The sequence below is a fragment of the Gossypium raimondii genome, chromosome 9, assembly GCF_025698545.1.
Source record: "Gossypium raimondii isolate GPD5lz chromosome 9, ASM2569854v1, whole genome shotgun sequence".
NCBI lineage: Eukaryota > Viridiplantae > Streptophyta > Magnoliopsida > Malvales > Malvaceae > Gossypium > Gossypium raimondii.
The window spans coordinates 48,619,620-48,640,104 of record NC_068573.1 but is presented as its reverse complement, the minus strand read 5'-3'; the positions used below and the strand labels follow the sequence as shown (position 1 = coordinate 48,640,104).

The 20,485-nt window shown below is 34.7% G+C and overlaps 3 protein-coding genes across 9 annotated transcripts; 1 reads left to right on the top strand and 2 right to left on the bottom strand.

Moving 5' to 3' along the window:
• Positions 1-538: 538 nt before the first annotated feature.
• Positions 539-10,457, bottom strand: LOC105800651 (DNA mismatch repair protein MSH1, mitochondrial). The gene is made up of 22 exons (XM_012631889.2): positions 10,202-10,457; positions 9,379-9,508; positions 9,192-9,289; positions 8,673-8,748; positions 8,466-8,585; positions 8,150-8,197; positions 7,967-8,031; positions 7,577-7,662; positions 7,062-7,226; positions 6,454-6,563; positions 6,260-6,365; positions 6,087-6,162; positions 5,448-5,506; positions 4,943-5,010; positions 4,584-4,757; positions 4,269-4,475; positions 3,729-3,985; positions 3,322-3,465; positions 2,794-2,851; positions 2,244-2,543; positions 1,077-1,763; positions 539-993 (listed from the first exon to the last, which is right to left on the bottom strand). Exons 1-22 carry the CDS (start codon positions 10,318-10,320, stop codon positions 766-768), a joined length of 3,381 nt encoding a protein of 1,126 aa, XP_012487343.1. The 5' UTR covers positions 10,321-10,457; the 3' UTR covers positions 539-765.
• Positions 10,458-12,427: 1,970 nt separating this feature from the next.
• Positions 12,428-15,462, top strand: LOC105800666 (uncharacterized). The gene is made up of 4 exons (XM_012631918.2): positions 12,428-12,637; positions 13,841-13,911; positions 14,637-14,772; positions 15,281-15,462. Exons 1-4 carry the CDS (start codon positions 12,481-12,483, stop codon positions 15,364-15,366), a joined length of 450 nt encoding a protein of 149 aa, XP_012487372.1. The 5' UTR covers positions 12,428-12,480; the 3' UTR covers positions 15,367-15,462.
• A 508-nt stretch (positions 15,463-15,970) lies between these two features.
• Positions 15,971-19,986, bottom strand: LOC105800654 (histone-lysine N-methyltransferase family member SUVH9). 7 transcript variants are annotated; one of them, XM_012631893.2, is made up of 4 exons: positions 17,669-19,986; positions 17,366-17,542; positions 16,518-16,570; positions 15,971-16,353 (listed from the first exon to the last, which is right to left on the bottom strand). In XM_012631893.2, exon 1 carries the CDS (start codon positions 19,815-19,817, stop codon positions 17,736-17,738), a length of 2,082 nt encoding a protein of 693 aa, XP_012487347.1. In that variant the 5' UTR covers positions 19,818-19,986; the 3' UTR covers positions 15,971-16,353; positions 16,518-16,570; positions 17,366-17,542; positions 17,669-17,735. The 7 variants fall into 7 exon arrangements, with proteins under 7 accessions (XP_012487347.1, XP_012487346.1, XP_012487345.1 ...); XM_012631892.2 differs by having other exon boundaries at positions 15,971-16,347; XM_012631891.2 differs by having other exon boundaries at positions 15,971-16,570.
• Between the last annotated feature and the right edge of the window lie 499 nt (positions 19,987-20,485).

Genomic DNA, 20,485 nt, shown 5'->3' with positions numbered 1-20,485 from the left:
TTGTAAATTTAACTCATGCTTTCCAATTGAATTATTCTAAATCTTATATTTTCAAGTTTTGAAATTTCAATATCAACGCTATGACAAATGTTAACCCATTTTCCGAGGGCCTTGGCCCTCCTAAAATGATAAATTTTCAATTTAGACCCTTTATAATTTATAAAATTTAAAATTAGTAATAGTAATATTACACTTTAGCCCCCAAAATGATAAAAATTTAATTTAACCTTTTAAAAATTATAAAGATATAGACTTTTAAATTGATGAAATTACATTTTACTATTACAAAAATATACAATTTAATTTCGCCCCCCAAAAAAATTTCTAGCTCCACCATATGAAACCAACAAACTAATATGACATTACATATATAATAAAATTTTTACCGCATCAGATTTTGAAAATAATTGAATTTAATAAATTTAACAATTAACATTTAATGAAGACTAAAATTTTATCATTCGAAAAGTATAGAGAGTAAAAATAATCTAATTAAAGTATAAGAACTAAATCTACAACTTTAATAAAGTAGAGGAGCTAATAACAGAATTTAACCAATTAATGATGAAAACCTGATTCATATAAACCTCAAAATGGACTTAATAGATACATGCTATTAAATTATGACTAGAAAACTTTACCCTTGGTTAAAAGGGTGATGCATGTACAAAGCAAGTGGAGCAACCGAGATCAAAGGCAAAATTGCTGCCGCCACTTCTATGTCGATTTCGATATAAATTACGTATTGATATACATTTTAACTCGTTAGGCTACGGTTATGCCATCAAATGAGAGACTGGATGTGCCAAAATTCTGATGCTTACCGTCAGCCAAGTTGGCGATCGGGAAGCCTTGACTTAAGAGTTGGTTGATTAGAAGAGTTTCGAGTTGGCGAGCAATACTCTTCCCTGGAACTGTGAAATATAGGAAAGAAGCATTTTCCATCCCGTCCTTTGAACGATGCGAACGAATTCGACCATCAAGATCATCCGTCTGTTGGCAAAGATAAATGCACGGTAATAAAATTTACGTTCAAAGATACAACAACAAAAACAATGAACCGATCAGAGACATACCTCTCCAATGTATAGTTTCTTATCAGGTCTGAACATGACATATACGCAAGAAGCACCGATAATTGATGGAGGCGGCTGTTCCCTTGCAGCAATAGCAACACAGTTAAAGACAGGGACATCCGATGTATTTTTCAGTTTATAGAGTTCCATTAGCTTCTTCTGACATATTAATGTAACAACAGTCTCGACATCCTTGAAGACTTCCATTTTGTTTGTTGGCTTAGGCTTATGACTGAGCGATCTTGTTTGAGCTCCTTTGGAACCAAACTGTGTAAGTTGTGCGTTGAATAGTCCAGAAGATGCTTCTTTTGTATAGACTGACGAATAAAGTTCTTCGGCTCTTTGTATTATTGCCTCAGCAAGTCCTTCCACTTTTGCTGTTTCAAATGCAAGGCTTTCTCTACAGATCCCGTCTACCAACTTCCAAGTAGGTATTATTTGCCCGTCAATGTATTCTGTACTCATTGCTTTATGTACGGTGTTTTTGGTAGAAAGTGGTAGACTAAATACTCCATGCAAATGAGTCGATATGATACCTAGACACCCAATTTCATCAAGAGTCTCGACAATGCTACCAGCAATGCACGTCCCTTTCGCTGTTTCTGTTCCTCGGCAAATTTCATCTATAAGCACGAGACTCCTTGAAGTGGCTCCATTAACAATAGATCGCATCTCTGACATTTCTACCTGAGAAATTAGAACCAAGTAAGACTCATGTCACGATTTATATTTACAATGATAAATAATGATTGAGAAAATTGGGGTAAAAGTACCATGAAAGCCCTTATACTAGGAATAGAATCACATTTTGCCCCTTTTACTAAAAAAATGGACAAATTAATCTTTGTATATTAAATTTGATCCTTCTGTTAAAATTTTCATCTATTTCTACCATTAAAAACTGATCCCTGTACGTTAGCATGATATACACACGGCATGCCACGTATCATTGTCTAATTATTCCATCAGTCACAGATGAAATTTTTAACAGAAAAGACCAATTTGCTTTTTGAGGTAATGTACAACGACTAATTTGCCCTTTTTTTAGTAGAGGGGCCAAAATGCAATCTGACTCCTAGTACAGGAGCCTCCATCATACTTTTACCAAAAAAATGGAAGACCAAAACTTGGACGGCTACCACTATAGGGGAAATTCTATTAACATACCTGAAATGAGCTTTTTCCATCAGCTGGGCTATCATATGATTTCATGTGAAGCATTATCGAATCGAATTGAGGAATAAAGGCTGATTCAGCAGGAACCATAAATCCACATATTCCAAGTAATGCAGCTGCACAAATTGATCGAAGTAAACTTGATTTACCACCACCATTTGGTCCTGTCAAAAGAAACAATGACTGCATATCAACCGTATTAAGCACAGCACTGCCTTCGGACACATCAAACCAATACGGTGTCAGTCCAATTATCTTCATTCCTTTCGTTTCATCACATGATTCGCCACTCTGCATCAATTACATAAAACGGAAAAAGCTCTTTATGTGTAATGCCAAATGATGATAGTAGAGAATGATAATCATTCCTTGTTGTAACATAAAATCCTGCACGTTTACTTGTCCCACTATATCATAAGTAGTTTGATCATTAACTCGAATGATGCTTCAGGTTATCATCATTCATAACAGATAATATTACTAGAACAACTATGATGACATAACCAAAAGACAAGCCATATACAAACATTTTCGAGATTACCTTAGAACTACTAAAACCTGTAAGTGTAGGGAAAACCCATTTCCTTCTTCTCCCCTCACTGTAAAGTATCAATGAAATCATAATTAGAATATATTTGGCAAGAATAACAAATACCTGTTAAGTCCTAAGAAATTCCAAAATTTTCAGAAAAAAATATATATGCCTTTAGCAAAAGTAATATTTCGTGAAACAGTGAACTATTGATATCTCATTACAGAAAATTTAACAGTTCCATGTTTTAATTAGTTAAGAGTTAAGACAATGGGCACCACAGGTTTGAGGGTATAATGTCGAATAATAGAAGGCAGAAGTTTCAGATTTTGATATACAACACTGTTCAAACTGATATAAAGCTAACAAATCTCTGAAAATGGGGTAGAGGTGCATCAAACAAATATTTAATTTCTTCAAAGAAATGCAAATGGCATAGAGTTTTAGGAATTATTTCCATGAATTTTCAATCCATATACCATGCTATGAATGTCTTAAGAAATAACGGAATACGTATATGAAAAATGTAAAACTGACCTCACATGAGCAAATAATGCCTTTGCAATAACAAGCAGCATAGAAGCAAAGACGAGGACATTTATCTTGGTTTGTAACTCGGTAGAAAGTCCTCTTAACAATTCCAAAACCCTTGCCTTTGCCTTTGCACCGGCATCATGGTACCTGAAACACAAATAAAGATATTCTGATAATCATCAATCTATTGTGAAGAACTATGTTACTCGGGCTGGGATTTGAGTGCTGGATATGAATATGTGTTCAAAATGAGCGTTTTCCATCTTTTTAACTACTTTCATGTATTCAGTCATATCCTCATACCCAACACAGGTACTCTAAGAAAAAAGAAGAAGAGTTAAATCAACGTAGGTGAAGAATAGAAATGCAAGCACTTCTAGCAAGGAGCCTGGTAAAATTTAATAGCACACCTCGTTAAAGCGTCCTCTACTTTCATTGTAGTAAACCATTCCTCTCCGACCTTTCTACCTTTTGAATCTAAAGCAGGCTTAAGCTGCTTAATTTGTTCTTCTCCAGGAGTACCAGCCCATACGGCTGGCGCAAACCGTTTCCCCTTAAACCAAACAGCTTCATGTTCTCGAGCATATAAGATTTCTCCCTTTGGTCCACCAAGTGGAGCTGAGGTGGCTTTTATTCTTGAGACAATGGGGAGGAAATCTTCAGTTATCTACATGAAAATTAAATACCCAATAAATAACGGGGACTTCATGTAGTATAAAATGAACATTGGAGAAGATAACAAACAAATTAGCACCTAGCAGATTTCAATGTATTCATAAATGTGCACTGAAAAATCAAAGTTTAGTCCAATAATTCCAACTCATAAGCCTTCTCAATGAAGTTAGTAACCAACACATGATGTCTTGTCATCAAATAGAAAAAAAAGCAAACTGTGTTGCAATCAAGGACAAAGTGCAAAACCAACATAACCATATTCATAGCAAACATACCACTGAAGATAAGGCCTCAGCTGCCCTTTCAACTTCGGCAACTTCTTCTTCTATATGGATCTTCTTGACTCGCCCTTTCCATGAAGATTCCATGTCCTCAAAAAATTCACCGGGAATATTGGCATAAGAACTAATCTTTTGATCACTTTCACCATCCAGAAAAATCATTTGACCAATTCTATCTGAAAGCCATTCGCACTCATTAACCTGGGAAAAATCAAGACCCAAAAATCATACATATAGGCATTTAATCTAGAAGAACATAAAAGCCATGCTCCATTCTCATGTCCTACCTATACGGACTGCTATACTTACCAGTGTTTCAAAGTCTATTTTCAGCCCTGTGGCCACCCATGCAGGATCCATCAATAATTTCAGAATTTCTCTGAGGTTGATGCTTCTATGCATGTGCAATATTTCATCAACAACATTTTTTATTCTGCAAAATTCAATATGGTTGGCCTCCCTTAGTTCAAGTAGCTTCACAAGCTGCAGAATGGTCAAATCCAAGAATTAAATACAAAAGACCAAAGAAATTAACAAAATCAAAAAACATGAAAATTGAAGATAAGTAAGATGAGTAGAAAAAAAAAAGAGAGGGTAAAACAACCAACATATAACACTTTCTTATTAGGGAAAATGCAAAATACAAAATAGAGAAATTAGAGTAGAACCTTTGCAGATGAGACACAAGTAAACTCAGGAATTGAGCATTTGATGCTGCTCATTAGTTTGCAAGTTGCTGCACATGAAATACAAGTTAGTACAGAACCTAAATTGAACATTTAAGTACCATAAAATTAACAGAGTATCACATGTCAAACAATCAAGAGATATGATATATAGGTAGAATGCGTATTCAAAATGATTAAAAACATTTCAGACTATTGCAAGGCTCATCTCCAGTTTCTAGTCATCTAAGCAGCATACTCTTTGAAGAAGCATCTGTAGTGAAACATTGCTTGGCAAAATAATAAACACATAGTCAGTACAATCTTCGATAAATAATATAAAGATCACATGATTGTTCAAGTTAGAATTAGGCCAAGTTACTATAAAGCTGCATATTCTAACTAGCTTATAATGGAACAACCTAGTTTAACTAATGGACATCAGCAAAATATACTAGCACCCAATTGCCAATGTTGCATCAGTATGAGAAAACATATCACAACTCACCTTGAATTGCGGATGCAATCTCATGAGAAGGAGGATTAAGAAGAAGATCTCTAATATACCTGAGAATCAGCAACAAAATTAGAAGGCAATTACTTTTTCCAGCAGGTCTCATAAGATATCTAAATTACAACTAGAGTTAAATCCATAAAAACTTGTTTTGGCAGTCACCCATTACAAATCAATATTTGAGATTTAAGTTAAACTCCAAATACTCCCAAACTTTTAGACATCAAAAGTTAAAAGAAAAATGACTACATGGAAGAAAAATATTAAACAAAATTCTTATAAAGCAAACTAAATCACAATAATAACGGAGAAATCTCGAACATGAAAAACAGAACCTTGTGCATCTGATATGATATATGTACTGAACGCTTTACATAGAACAGAGGAGTTAACTCCCTGTAGTTTCGTTATCAATGAGTCAAATATTAAGTGGGTTAGATGGCCACAATTAGCCCCATCAAATAGGATGGAAGGGAGAAATGCACATTTATGAATATCAATCCCCAGAAAATGACAACAAAAATGAATAACAAATAACACAGCACAAATTGATCTACTAGAACAAATACGTGTCATCTTTACTAAATTCTTTACTAGTATGTGTGTTAGAAAAACCAAAAGGTTTTCACTTACAGAGCAGGTAGCCCAGTGCAATGTGGTGGAAGCAACACCTTCAATAAACAAGGTATCCCCTCTGTGGGGATGGCACCTGGAAGAATGCAACCCCCATGGATGGAAAAATGCTAAAGAACTCAGTTTTAAGCAGACAATTGGATATTGGAATGAAATAAAGAAGTCAAACGAACCAATCTGTGTTGCAGTTCCTAGACTTAAAGAACGGGGTCTATTTTCTGAAGGAACAGTAACATTTCTGAAAGTAACCTCATTGTCAAGCCCATAAAGCTCCTTTACCTAAGATGGTCGAATAAACAATAACATGTAATTTTGGTAAAAAGTACGATATGCTAAAGTATAGGCTTTGCTTAGATCAAATGTGAACCTTGTACAGTAGCTCAGTGACAGGACCGCCTCCAAACCATTCAAATTGCCTGGCAGTGCATTCTCCCCACAACAGGCCTCCTGCACCAAATTCCCCCCAACGGGAAGTTCCTGCAACAGCCTCTAATACAGTGAAAAGCTGACCACATATTTTAGCATAAAAGGAGAAGAATAACCATTTATCAGAGTCTGAGGATGAAATGTTTGTGAAACAGTGGTCATGAATTCTATTTCATAATAGAATTCCTATGGACCAGAAATTTGAACCAATGTTCTTTCTAAAATATCAACCCCTATCCCAAAAGTACATAAAAGATGGCAACCAATTGGGGAATAACTTCTACATGTCATCAAGAGGAGTTTAGTGGAAAAATTAGATACCAAGAACCTTTTATGACTATAAACACTCTACAGACGTATGGATTTTAAGCTGTATTTATGTTATACATTTAAAAACTCCACTGCAATTAGCCTTATTACATACCTTTTGAATGCTCTTTTTTTATCCATTTAGCAAGTTATTAACATTCACCTTGAGTGAAGAGTAACATAGATTAAAGGCCTCTTTTGCAAATTCTTGCGATGACATGTCTAAAAGAATGACCAAACCTGAAGCATTGTCTCTCAATGATGAATGGAGAAATAGGTGATGGTATCGACAAGTTCGTAGCTTGGTTACCAATGCTTCTTCTGTAAGACCATCCTCTGATGAATATGTCTTCATAGTCTCTAACACAAAAGTTATGCAATATCCCCTTGCAGAACGTGATATACCTAAAGAGCCAGAAGTTTATCAAATAAATAAAACTTGAAAGCACTAATAACAAAACTGTGCGTCTCTCTCAACATGGGTATGCAGCCATTCAAGCATTGAAGGCAAAGAGAAAGAATGAGATTACAAGCATTCAAGCTCAATATTTAGTCATAATTGATTCAATGGTAGGCATTCTCAGAATGCGCACTTGCAGTCCAATAAAGAAGAATGACACTTATAGAGGGCTAGCGAAATTCAGGGAAATTCAATATAACCATAACAAGCTTGCAAGAGAACTACAAGATATTTTTTCTCAAGAACATTATCCGAAGAAACTAGATTACAGATAATGAAAAGTAACCGTTCATACCAACAACAGGCATTGGCTCTGGAAAATCAAGTTCATGATCAACCCCAACAAGTCCAAACACATACGGACTACCTGGATGAGCATGCCTGGATACTTAAAAAGCAAGTCAGAGCATGGTATGAATGTCAAAAACACCATAAGGAATAATTATTAGATTACATATGCACCGAACAAATACACAAATTTTGTACCATAATTGTTTTCGACTTTCAAAAACCCCAATAAATGACTTAAAACCACATACATATAGAATAGGCACCTTTCAACTGATTATGTACAGCATGAACTAAACTTACCTTTTACGAAGCAATGGCCATCACATCTACACCAATGGAGAAAACATAAAGTAATAGCATCATAAGCTAAAAGGGGCTGTTAAACTGTTATTACCCGGATATAAAACGTCCTTTACGAGAGCGGGCTTGTGTTGGACCTTGAACTTCCTCCACAATACACTACAAGAGGTATGCCATAAAGAAAATCCAAAGAATCAATTGCAAACCAAAATCTACTTCCATTTTTTACTCCAAACTTGAATTAATGCATCAACATCATGGCACTCGCTGTACTCACCACTGAAAAACCATTTCGCGTTAGATCGTCCAAAGTTTGTCGTAGATTCTGCAAACGATCATTTATCAAAAAATTTATGATGACACAGACTAGAAAGAGAATAAATCAAACATTCCATGGGAAAGCCAAGAACCAAATGCTGCTTGAAAAGTTGCACTATTTAATTTTTTTTTTCTTTGTTGCATTTTCCTTTTTCTCTATTTTGTTATGGGTGACAAACAAGAAGATCAGGATTAAGTGACAGAGAAAACCTTATAGCAAAATATAATTTCAAATTTTAAGCATAACAGCAAGCAGAGCAAGATTGGTCCAGTACCACAACAGGACAGCCAGCTCGTGGAATGCTATCTGAACGCAGACCACCAAAAGGATTCAAACCAGCATATTCTACAAGAATGCAAGCATCTATCCCGAGGGCCTCATAAAAATCCCCAACCTGAAGACACGTTAAATTAAAATTTCCAGCAATCATAATTCATAAAATACTATAATAATGGCATACATAAGAAACTCTGTGATATACCCTGCAAAGCAAAACTTCACGTGGGAACTTTGACTTGAACTGTAAAATCTCTGCATTTAGTGTTCCTACTTTCAAACTGCAATGGAATTAAAAAAAGAAAACGTAAATCCATCAATGATCTTCAAATGAGAACTAATATTATTTGATTCCCATTCTTATTCAAAAAAACTAAGTTTAGAGTCCTTAAGCGTCACTCATTTCACATGTCTTCAATAGGAACTGTATATTAAAATGCTTAACTATATTTAAGAGAAAGGATAGAGATTATTAGACTACTGCATCATAAATTCTTAATTCTATTGTCCCTTTTTCTGTTGGGGAGATTGGGAAGCAGGGCCTGGGGGTGTGGAGGGGGCTAGCTAGCATTGTACTTATCCAAGAAACCAGGGAAGCCAACAACTAGAAATAAGTCTAATCTCCACATTAAAAGAACTTTATTGTAGCAAGGAGATATGAAAATTGGAGAGATAAGACTTTATATAAACTGAAATATTTAAAAAACAGTATTGTGGAAAGCACCTGCCATTTTTCAGGTTGGCATCCACACCAAGCAAATTGCTATACACAAGCCTCTTAACCAAATTGAGAGTGGACGGCTTGCGGCACAACTCCAGTCTCTGCAACAAAAGAATGAAAAGTATAAGAGCTTAAGAAATACAATATATGCAAATCAAAAACTTCAACGAAGCAGACAAAAAAGGCACACCTCTTTCCACCAGACTATGTGAGAATGATCCTTATCATCTAGGGATTTATCTGCTGCCTTATATTTCCTGGTGTTTCCTCTCAAAGTCTTCTGATCTTTGAAACAGTGTATCCGCCCAAACTGCCCCCCACTGTTGTCAAGAAAAATTTAGAAACTAAAAACTAAATTTACAAAAGCAAAAGCCAAACAGTAATAAATAGCCAAGACATATCAAAACAATCTCTTAGATAAAAAAAAGAACAATATGAAACCTAAATAAACAAATAGCTTAAAGGGGGGGAAACCATTAACCTATTAGGATATCACCAATGAAACAATTGCAAACCCTCCAAAAATAAGAAGCAAATTGCAAATAAAGGGGCAATCTTATCATCAGAAATACTTCTCATTTTTCATTTCATCACAAACTTCTGCGAAATAACTCGAGTTAGGTCATCTTAGATATGATCTGGCATAATAATTTAGCTAGTTAAAAGTGTGTACCGGCACCAAAAATGATTGAATTTGCAATACTATAAACTTCATAACGTTCATCTTTCATTATATTAACAATGCAGATTTCATAACATAGTTCCAAGAGAGAATGTCACTTCACTGGGTAATGAACTAAAAAGGGTTACCAAGAAAGGCATTTTCAACGACAGGTCCATGCAAAGAACTGAACTTGTTCAACTATTTACATAAGGGTGACGTTTTTACTTTGTTCTAAACCAACAATAAAAATAAAAAGTTTACTCTTTTCCCTATCAAGGCTTTGGCTGCTTGATTTATTTTTTTTTATTAGAAAAAATCAAATGAACCGAAAATAGGGGAAAAGAATTACAGGATAAGTGGTGAAGGGTTATAAGAAGCATGCTTGTTGAGAGGGGAACGAAGGAGAAGGGCAAGAGAACGCCATCTGGGGATTGAAATGACAACGTTTCGCGTAGCTAACCAGTACATGTGGCTATACTGCCTCTCAATTTCGGGGGAAATTAGGGGATTGGAAGGAGATTTGATTCTGGGGGAATTTCTAGGGTTTTTTTGGGGGGGGTTGAGGGTTTTATGGAAAAAAAATCTGCTTTTTTTTCTCTGCTCAGTTCAGTTTCTTTCCCGCCACAAACAAATGGGGTGAAAAGGTTATCTTTGTGATAACAGTGAAAGATAAAAAAAATTAAATATTTTAAGAAGCAAAAAAATGTGAGAAATAAAAAAAAAAATTTCTTGTCTTTGTGTTTGGGGTTCTTTTTTATTTGATTGGTTTTGGAAGTTTAAATTATTTTTTACTAAAATATTTTAGAGAGAAAACTTTCTATTTATATCTACATATTTTATAATTAAATATGGATACTTTTGTAATTATTAAATAATAATTCTTACAAAGTGGTATTAAAACAAAAGCGACCATTTATAAGATCCCTTTGAATCTTATTTTTCCTTCGATTTTCTGAAATCTGTTGAGAGAATTTTAACTTTTTGAGAAAAAATTTTCGAAATATTGTTCGTCGAGGAGAGACAGACAACCTTAGTAGGTCTGTTATTAGGATTAAGTTGTCTATGTTTTGTTTTATTTCCTAACTTTGTCTTTCACCTTTATCGAAAGCCTCATTAAATTTACAAGGTAGCAACATCTTTGTCCACCACAAATTTATAATTTGCAATTAGGTATCACTTAATTTAACTCTTATATATAATAAGAAATGGATTCAAATTTCACCAAATGCAAATTATGGATTTGCAGTGGGGGAAAGGACTCGTACTCTGTAAACTCACTGGCTTATAGAGAATACAGGAGACAAAATTCAAAGATAAAATTAAACATAAACATTTTGAGCTTAATAGCAAATCTGTTGACGAGATTTGTTAACTTCCAACAGACACTTCGAAAACTTATTTTCAACAAATCAAAATTCTCTCAACAAGATCTTAAAAACATTGTATCACCCAAACTCTATTTGTATGGTTGTTAGGCACACCTCCGTTGGAAAACATTAGAAAACTCAAACTCAAAATTGAGTGTATCTAATTGAAATTAAAGTCAATTTTTACTAAATAGTTTAATTTTTTTTAAAATTGATTCAAAATAAAATTCAATTCAAATTTAATTCTTTTAACTTATTATATTTTGAATCCATATTTGACAATTTATATGATGAACAAGTGTCAAAGGTAGTAAAGAAAAATGCTTCATTTTTACCGTAAAGAATGTGAAACGTGAACTACACGAGACTTTTGCCAAAGCTAAAAGCAAAAGTATTTACAAGTGAGGGTAATCCTCTTTTAGTCTCGAGTCTCGACACGTACAACGCAAATCTCATATTAATAAAATGAAGACAATGAGGTAGACAATGGCCTTAGCGTCCAACGATATATTATTCATTTAGTCTTTTTAGAATGTATGCAATTACAAATTAATATAGCAATAAAATTGTACTTTAACCCCAATTTAGTATTATTTTTTGCTCCCTTTTAAGTAATATTTTAGCTTCACCCTTACATCTTAATTAGTCACTCGGGGGTATAATTACCCTCACGATGAGATGGAGATGACCAAACAAAATTTGACCATACAAAAAGCACTTAACACTTATTCCTATCAAGATAGATTATAGAAATTTCACGTGCTATATATATATATATATGTAGATTCACGAAATCCGACCTTAACAAAATGTTGCTCTTGACGAGATAATAAAGAACAAAGTTGTACCACAGTGGGCATGATGTGACAACTCAAACACCAACTAACAAGATATATATGCTTTAATTTCTCAAATAATCTCTGCACTAATTTCGGGAGTTAACCCAACACAAAGTCAATCAAAACCAAGAAAATACAATCACACATAAACTGCTATGCACAAATGTTTTTGTGTAAGTGGCCATAGCAAAAAAACAAAACACTGTTTTAGTTTGACAGACAATAGTTTATCGTTAAGTGTTCAACGTCCAAACCGCCAAAATTGCAGGCTAGAAACCTTCTATATGGTCAGTGTCTTTCACGCGCTAATCAAGCATTTTAGCTAGCACGTGACACGCACACCATTTTTTTCCCGATAAAGCTCGAAGCTGATAATACTAAAAAGGAGCCCAAATAACAAACACTGCAAAAGAGAAAAAAAGATGGAGATAATGCAATCATGGAGATGTAGATTATCTTTCAAAAATGCGACCATAGCTTTGAATATTTTCAATGTTATAGTTGCTCTATTCTTGCTTCAATGGTTTCTTTCTTCTGCTTCTTCTCGTACCAGACCTTCCTCTAACCAACCTAATTCAGGTTCCTCTTAAAACCCAGATCCTCTTTTTTCTTTAGTTTGAAACATTGATTTGATGATTTTGGGCATTTTTTAATGAGTTTTGAAGAATGAGTAGTTGTTGATTTTGTTTGTTTTTGATGAATCTGTTGTTTATGCATATTGTTTTTGTGTTTGAAAGAGGATTTGGGATCATGGGTATTTCTCCAAGTTTGCTTTTGATCTTCTGTTCTTTTTGGGGACTTTTTGGGTTTTGATTTGGATGTTCAAATGCTAGGTTTTGTTTTGTGAATTGGGATTTTGTTTAGGGTTTGGGGACACTAGATTTGGTTAAGAATTTACTGATGTTGATTGATGAGATTTAGGGATTTTTTTGGCGTTTTGCATTATTAACCTTTTTTCGAAGTTTTAAGGTTTTCATTTTGCATCAATGCTTATTTAAATTTACATTTTGGCATTGTTTTTGAAAATAGATTACTCTTCACTTGCAAGTTGGTCACTTACATGAAAATCAATTCTTGGGGTTTGAGCTATTCATGTTTTAAGTGTAAACTACGCTAGTCACTTAATTATTAGTAAGTTTATGTTTTAATTATTTATCTTCAAAAAGTTACAAATTAGTCATTGAATTAGTCATCGAATTATTCAAAAAAATATATTTAAGTTATTGGATAGCTATCTATTCGCACCGCTTGCACTAATCAAAAGTTTTTATTTTCCTTCTCCAAATCAAAATTCAAGCAACTTTCTTTTCTAATCTTCGATATTAACCGTTATATCGACTTGGATCTAAGGTATACTCTACTTGTCGACGGATAATAATCTATCATATCTGTCATTAAATCATCACTTAGAATTTGCTGACTGAACTTTTAAAAAAAAAGAAAAACTTAACAATCCAATGACTTAAGTGACAACTTTTGAATAGTTTAGTGACTTAAATGAAAACTTTTAAATAATTCAGTGATCATCTTATAAATTTTTAAAGTTTAGTGACCAAAACGTAAATTTATTGATAGTTTAGTGATATTGGATGCAGTTTACTCTTTTCTTTAAAGCATTCGTGTCTGTGAATTGTATCTAAGTTCTGATATCTGGATATAAGTACGAGTATGATCCTCTATGATTTTTTTAAAAATATTAAACATACACGTATTAATCACTCATCCGAATCTGGGGAACATAGTTGTCTAATGAAATCGAATTGATTAACGTTTTCAATGCAGTTGGCTTTGATTACATTAAGGAAGCTGAAGAGATGCGCATTGCTATGCAACCTTTGGAACTGATAAAAAGAGTGAGTCTCTACCCTTTAACTCAACAAAAAACACAAAGCAATGTGATATATACAGAGTTGTCCATATCTAGCTCCTACTCTTCGTTTTTCTTGAATTACTTATATCCGACACGTAATTGGACGTGAGTACTAGGATATAACCTTTTAAAGACTCTATGCACACACAGAAACATGAAAGAATTAGGTTAAACTACGGTAAAGGTCACCTAATTATGAAAAGTTACGAACAGTTACCCAACTCTTCAATTTTGTCTTTTTGGTCACCAACTGATTTATGTAAAATTGGGAACACTCAAAAATCGAAGTTAGTTGAATAATAAAAAAAAAAATTACTAATAGTTGGATAAACATTTTGTAACTTTTTATAGTCATATAACTAAAAAAGAAAAAAAATTATACTTGGGGTGACTACTACTATAATTTACCCAAAAAGTTAAAGGGAACATGTGTGAGGTACGTACCTGTACTTAACACTCACATCCGACGCCCCCCTTGATTTATCATGGTATCTATGGCACACGGACTCGATTTTGAGTGGTAGATACAGGTCCAACACGAACTTGATATGTGTTGGATACGGTGGATATAATGTAGGTCCTTTAAAATGGATGTAATCTTGCAATTTGAGCGTTTGTAAGAAACTAAGATTAGCTGGAAATGCCTGTTAAACAAATTGATGTCGTCGAAAATGGTGTTCTTCATGGTTGAATCTTGGGTATTTATAGGTTAAGGAGATTCAGCGAGAGGCATATACCGGACCCGAAACAATTCAACCGAAAGATGCGAAACAGACCGCCGCAGTCGATCTTTCCAAAAGACTACAAGACTTCCGTTCCCTAAATGATGCTTCTAGCTTGAAAGGTAAACCGGCTGTTTCTCACTTGAATTTAGTTGTCAACTATTTTTTAGGTTTAATATATTCTTTTATACCTGATTTTAGCTCTATTATACAATTTGGTACTTGAGTTATTTTAATTTGAGTTTTTTTTTTTAAACAAATAAGTACTTGAGTTTAACTACAATGTTCATTTTAATACTTAAGTCTATGTCCCAAGTAAGTACATATATTTCTGCATTAGAGCATATATGTCAAATATCAAATTAAGTACTGAAGTCAAACTCATGTATTAAATTTGGGAAAAATACTAAAATATTAAATTGACTATTGAAGTCTTTAGACGGTGATTTGACTTGTACTTGCAAAATTTTAAATTTGGAAAAGATACTGAATTATTAAATTGAATATTTAAGTCTTTTAAGCGATGATTTAACTTGTACTTGCAAAATTTTGAAGCTCTTGAATCAAATACTAAATTGAACATGAAAACGGTTTAAACTGTGAATTGACTTGTATTTGCAAAATTTGCAGCTCTAGAGGAATGGCGGAAAAGGAAGATGGAACGAGCTAGACAAAGGGAGATGGAGAAAAATGGAACACTAGTTACCAAAGAATAAAAAAACCCAAGCAAATTGTATCATATGATTTCCGAATCCGGTTTTCTCAAACGGCTAGTTACCTCGCAAACTTAAGCACCCTCCATTTTGTGTAAAGATTTGCTCTTTTTTTTTTTCCGGGGAGGTTCAGATTCATAAAGCCTAAGCAAATCAATATAGAAACTATAAGAAAAAAAAATTCTCCATATAAGTGGATGTGTATCCCACAGTTTTACTTAAGTATAATATAAACAATAATTGCTAAATTCATTAACTTATGCTATTTTCAAAATTTAATGTGTTAAACATATGTATAATGTTATGTCAGCTTGTTATTTTAATTAAAAATTAAAAAGTATACAAATTTAGAATAATTCAATTTTACATTTATGTATGCATAATACAAAACTAGTAATTTAATTTAGCCAAACAAATTTTACTGCTATTGTTTAAGTGAGGTCTACAAAATCAACCAATTCAAAAAGTAGTTGGACTAAAATCAATCAAATAAAACTATAAAGAATAAATTTTCAGCTTTCATAAAGTACAAATACTAATAACAGAACTTAAGAATACCTATGTCAAGAATGCATCAGATAATAGCAGATAAATCAATAAGTCCATATTTTAGAAACGAAAGAAACATTGGAGATTTCAACTACAAACACACCAATACAATGCCTGTACAAACGTGTCCATGTTCTGGACCCTCATAAGTACAAATGGGTAAAGGGAAAATTTTTAAAAACGAAAAATAAAAAATTTGGAGTTTATAGTTTACGAGTACAATCTTACAAAAGCACAAGGCTAATGACTATTTTCGTTGTTACAAAAGCACAAGGAAGGCGACTATTTTCGGGTCGTAGAAAAGCATGTTGAAAAACGTCCAGAAATAGAAAGATTGTAAAACCATTGTCAGCAACATATTGTAGTAGCAACCATAACCTCCCAAAAGTTTCTTTCATTGATTTCCATATTTTATAACCATCGATAGGGACTGACCTAATGCTAGAAAATACGTAAGTCATGGTAGCACAAAGGCAAAATCATGATTGAGACACAATTTTCAAGGAACCAGATGAGGGGAAGAGAAAAAAAATGTTTTAGATTTTTTTTTCCGATCCAAATCTTAAGAAATTCATTGAATAACTAGGCATAAAGAACGAACTTACTATGATAATACGGCTACAACAAACAGTTTTAGATGGCATTGTCCAATTCCCACCTGCAGCACCAGAACCGAATTAGCTGACAATAATGCAGTCATATGATGCGGTATTAACTTCATCGTTTTCAAACTAGAAAAGGGAATCAAAACTAATATGGGATACTTCCCAGACCCCGGTATCAGACGTTTTACGACAGCTCACTTTCCAAATTAACAGAACATGTGGAATCTCTAATACTATATGTGGTTAATTATAGCATCAACTTAGTAAACAGGAAAAGATCTGAATATAAGCACGTTCCTATGGCTTTTAAACAGATAGTTTATGATAAACATGAGATACAAGCCTATGGCATTTTACTCATAAGGCAACTGATGAAGATTTGTTCTAATCTATGAATAACTTTGTAGAGATTCAAAAAATTCTAGGACAAGGAATCAAAACAAAGTAACAATAGCACATTGCCAATGGCATTATTCAGGGTGGAAAAGGCTGTTGCATAAAACCCTATGTTTCTTAAGCAGTACTGAAGCTTTAAACACTCAAATTTTGTTTAAACTTTATGAGGCTACCTTCAGCTAAAGTCCTCCCTTACAGATGACAAATCAATTTGTCACAAACTCTTGTAAAACCGAATGACCTGTTTGGCTAGTCAAGGAAGAATCCAATAATGAACTAACCAAATAACAACTTTGTTGATCACGGCACTTAAAATTTACGAGCAGGAACAATTGAAAAGAATAAATTCATAGAATTGAGGCAGACATAAACAGTAGAGTTGGACAGGGAAGGCGAAACAAGATGTGGGCTAATACAACAACATATATATTACAAAAAAAAAAAGAAAGTACATTGCTCTGGAGAACAAAACATGCACTTAGGAGATAAGCAACTGCATTCATTTAGAACTATAAGTGCCAAATGTTCCATCCTCCTGCATATGGCTGACTACTTGAGGTATACACCATGAAGTTGCACAAAGGAATAACATTCCTAGCTCCTACAAACAGGCATGGCAGGCAACTAGACTACAAGAAAGCATGAGAAATACAAAATCAAAAATCAATATCTAAATATAGGAAGGCCACACCACAAATTATTATGATTTTAAATAAATATATATACAATTGGAAATGCTTGGAAGTTAAGCTCACCTCAGTTTATCATGTCTCACTGCCCGGCTGCACCACATCAAAATCCAAAATATTCCTCTTAAGATATTTAGTTACAGATAGAAAGCTTCCCAGTCCATTCGTCGGCTACACCATAATCTATGCTAAGCTCTCTCATAGGAGGGATATTCTCCATTGCAAAAAGCATAAGGTGAGGGAACATCAAGTTGTTGTGATCATACAACACACACTGCACCAGCACATTCGGACTGGAACTATGGCTAATATAACAAGCAGCATTCCTCATCCTTGATACATCCATTGCAAAATCCAAAGGTGGGATTGAGGGATATGATGGACACACGTACTCTGGAAATATCCTAGACAAATCCCCCCATTCGGCCCATCGTTCAGAAAAACGATTGGGGTAAATCAAAGTATCACCGTTCATCTTGAAAACTTCCGCTTGGTCCCTTGTGAGAACAACCCCTGCATATTCACATATAAAAGCACCTGCTTGTATCAAGTCCAAGGACCTCACTCCCCAACCCGTTTCCCTTGACCTAAATATTTCCAATCTGTTTCTAAGCCCATGTTGTGCAACACGGTTCCGACAAGATGGTGGGCATTGACAGAAGTTTCCACATTCAAATATCACCGGTTTCCCTCTCAAGAGAATTCCACCATAATCATAAGCAAAATCACCCCCATTCTTCATAGCACAGAAACACCCTTCCGTGCACCCCGAAACACAATCACATCCAGTACTATTACTCCCTTGACCAAATACATTAAGAGGGAACACAGTGTTCACAAGGTAATCATAATACATAGGATCATGATCATTATCAATATCATTATAAAGAAAGATCGGAACTCTCTCCTTTTTCATGGAAATATCAAGAGTCAAATACCCCATTGGCCTAGTAGACAAAGGCTTAGTCCTAAGACTCTCAGCAAACTTCATTATCGAACTACCCATCTCAGGTTGCCCTTCAATTCTCGACAACCTAAACTTGTAAACCCCAAACCCTGACTTTCCCACATCAAACCAACAATCAAGAATCTTATATAAACCGTCATAAACATACACTTTGCCCGAAACTCGATTCTCATATTTAAACCCTCTAATCACTCTTACCTCAATCCCATAATGCATACTCCTTTCTAGTGCCAAATTCCCTCCTTCAAGCTTCTGATGCATACATTGCTTTCCAAATTTATCTTGCCCACCTTGGCCGGTATATATTATCGAGTCACCGGAATCTTCATCATCCTCGTACCCACCGGAAATAATAATGCTAGTTGCAATTGGCTCTCCGCTCGAGCTTTGGCTAGCAGGCAATGTATCAATCCCAGCTTGAATTTGTCCATGTAACCCCACCACACAAAGCTCCATTCTAAAGAAGAATACATCACCAATTTCAATACCTGGGATTGCACCCACTATCCTTTTATCGCGATTCAACCACAGTTCTCGATCCCTCATGACGGCAGCTGCCCTCAAATCTCCGCGAGCCCGTCGACCGTTTCCCGGTCCGGTTCTCTTTTCTTCCTCCGAAATGACTAAAACGCGGAGGGAATCGTACATCATTCGGGTTCTTCGAACAAGGTCACGAAAATGCCTCTGGTCATCGATTCCCAAATTCGTAACCCGAACCAGCTCATTGGATCTTCCCGCCTTCTTACGCGAAACGACGACGGATAAAGCTCGTTCCAGGTTGGAACCGTCGGTTGGGCTAGTTTCGGGGGTTAGTTGAGACTGTTCGGGTACGGGTACGATGGCCCGAGAATCCGGGTCAAGTACTTCGACATCGCCGTATTTTTGTATCCTTTTAGCAAAAGCAGAGCGGAAAAGCTCGGAGATTCGGAAATATTCGGAGTAGAGAGCGTTTTGGTCATCGGCTGAAGAGGAAGCGTTAGCCGGAGGGGTAGTTTCGGGATTAGGGATGAAATCAGGGGTAGAATTGGAAACAGAGAAGAGAAAGTTTTCTTGTTGGTGAATAGTCTGTGTTGGTGTTGGTTCGTCGAAAGGCTCTTGCTTAGGTTCAATCTTCGGTGTTAAGAAATTGAAGGTGGTTGTCCTGTTGATGGTGGCGCTAGGTGTGGCGGAGGTGGAGATGTTCACGGTGGCTGGTAGCGGTGGTTCCGGGCAGAGATTGAGGTCTTGGAAAGGCACAAGAGAACCCATTTGCCGTTTGCTTGAGCTTAGCGAAGAACGTGAAAGGGATCCAGTTAGGGTTTCTCAAGGTGCTTCCATGGCGGAAAATGGGAGGGATTCGAGAGCCAAATAAGACAGTTTTTATTTTCTTTTTCTTTTTTTTCCTTCAAGAAGAAAAATTTTGAAAGCCAAGGCCTTAGTATTTTCTAAAATTAATATATTTATATAGCATATGTCACCAATGACATATTTAAATTTAAAATTAATTTCAAAATGTTTTAATTGAATTTAAAAATATCTGTCTCGTATCAATCGGATCTTTTTGTTAACTTAATTGTTAAGCGTAATTTTAAATGTCAACTCAAATATGACGTGGTGTACATATTCAAAATATGTGGATCAAATTTAAAATATGTTCACATATATGACATTTATAGCTTAGATTTAATGTGAGGGTGACACCAATGGTAGGTGGCCCTTAAAATGATAAATTTACAAATTAACTCTTGTATTTTGACTTATTAAAAAAGTCATTTTGATTTTAATGATATAATATATTTTAGTTAGCACGTTAAATTCAAATTGTTTATATAATAGATATAATGTGTTTAACATTTGATTTGTGTGTTTTAAATATGCTCAACATCAATTGAACTCACATTTAAGACTCACGTTAACGGTAAGCTAAGAAAATGACA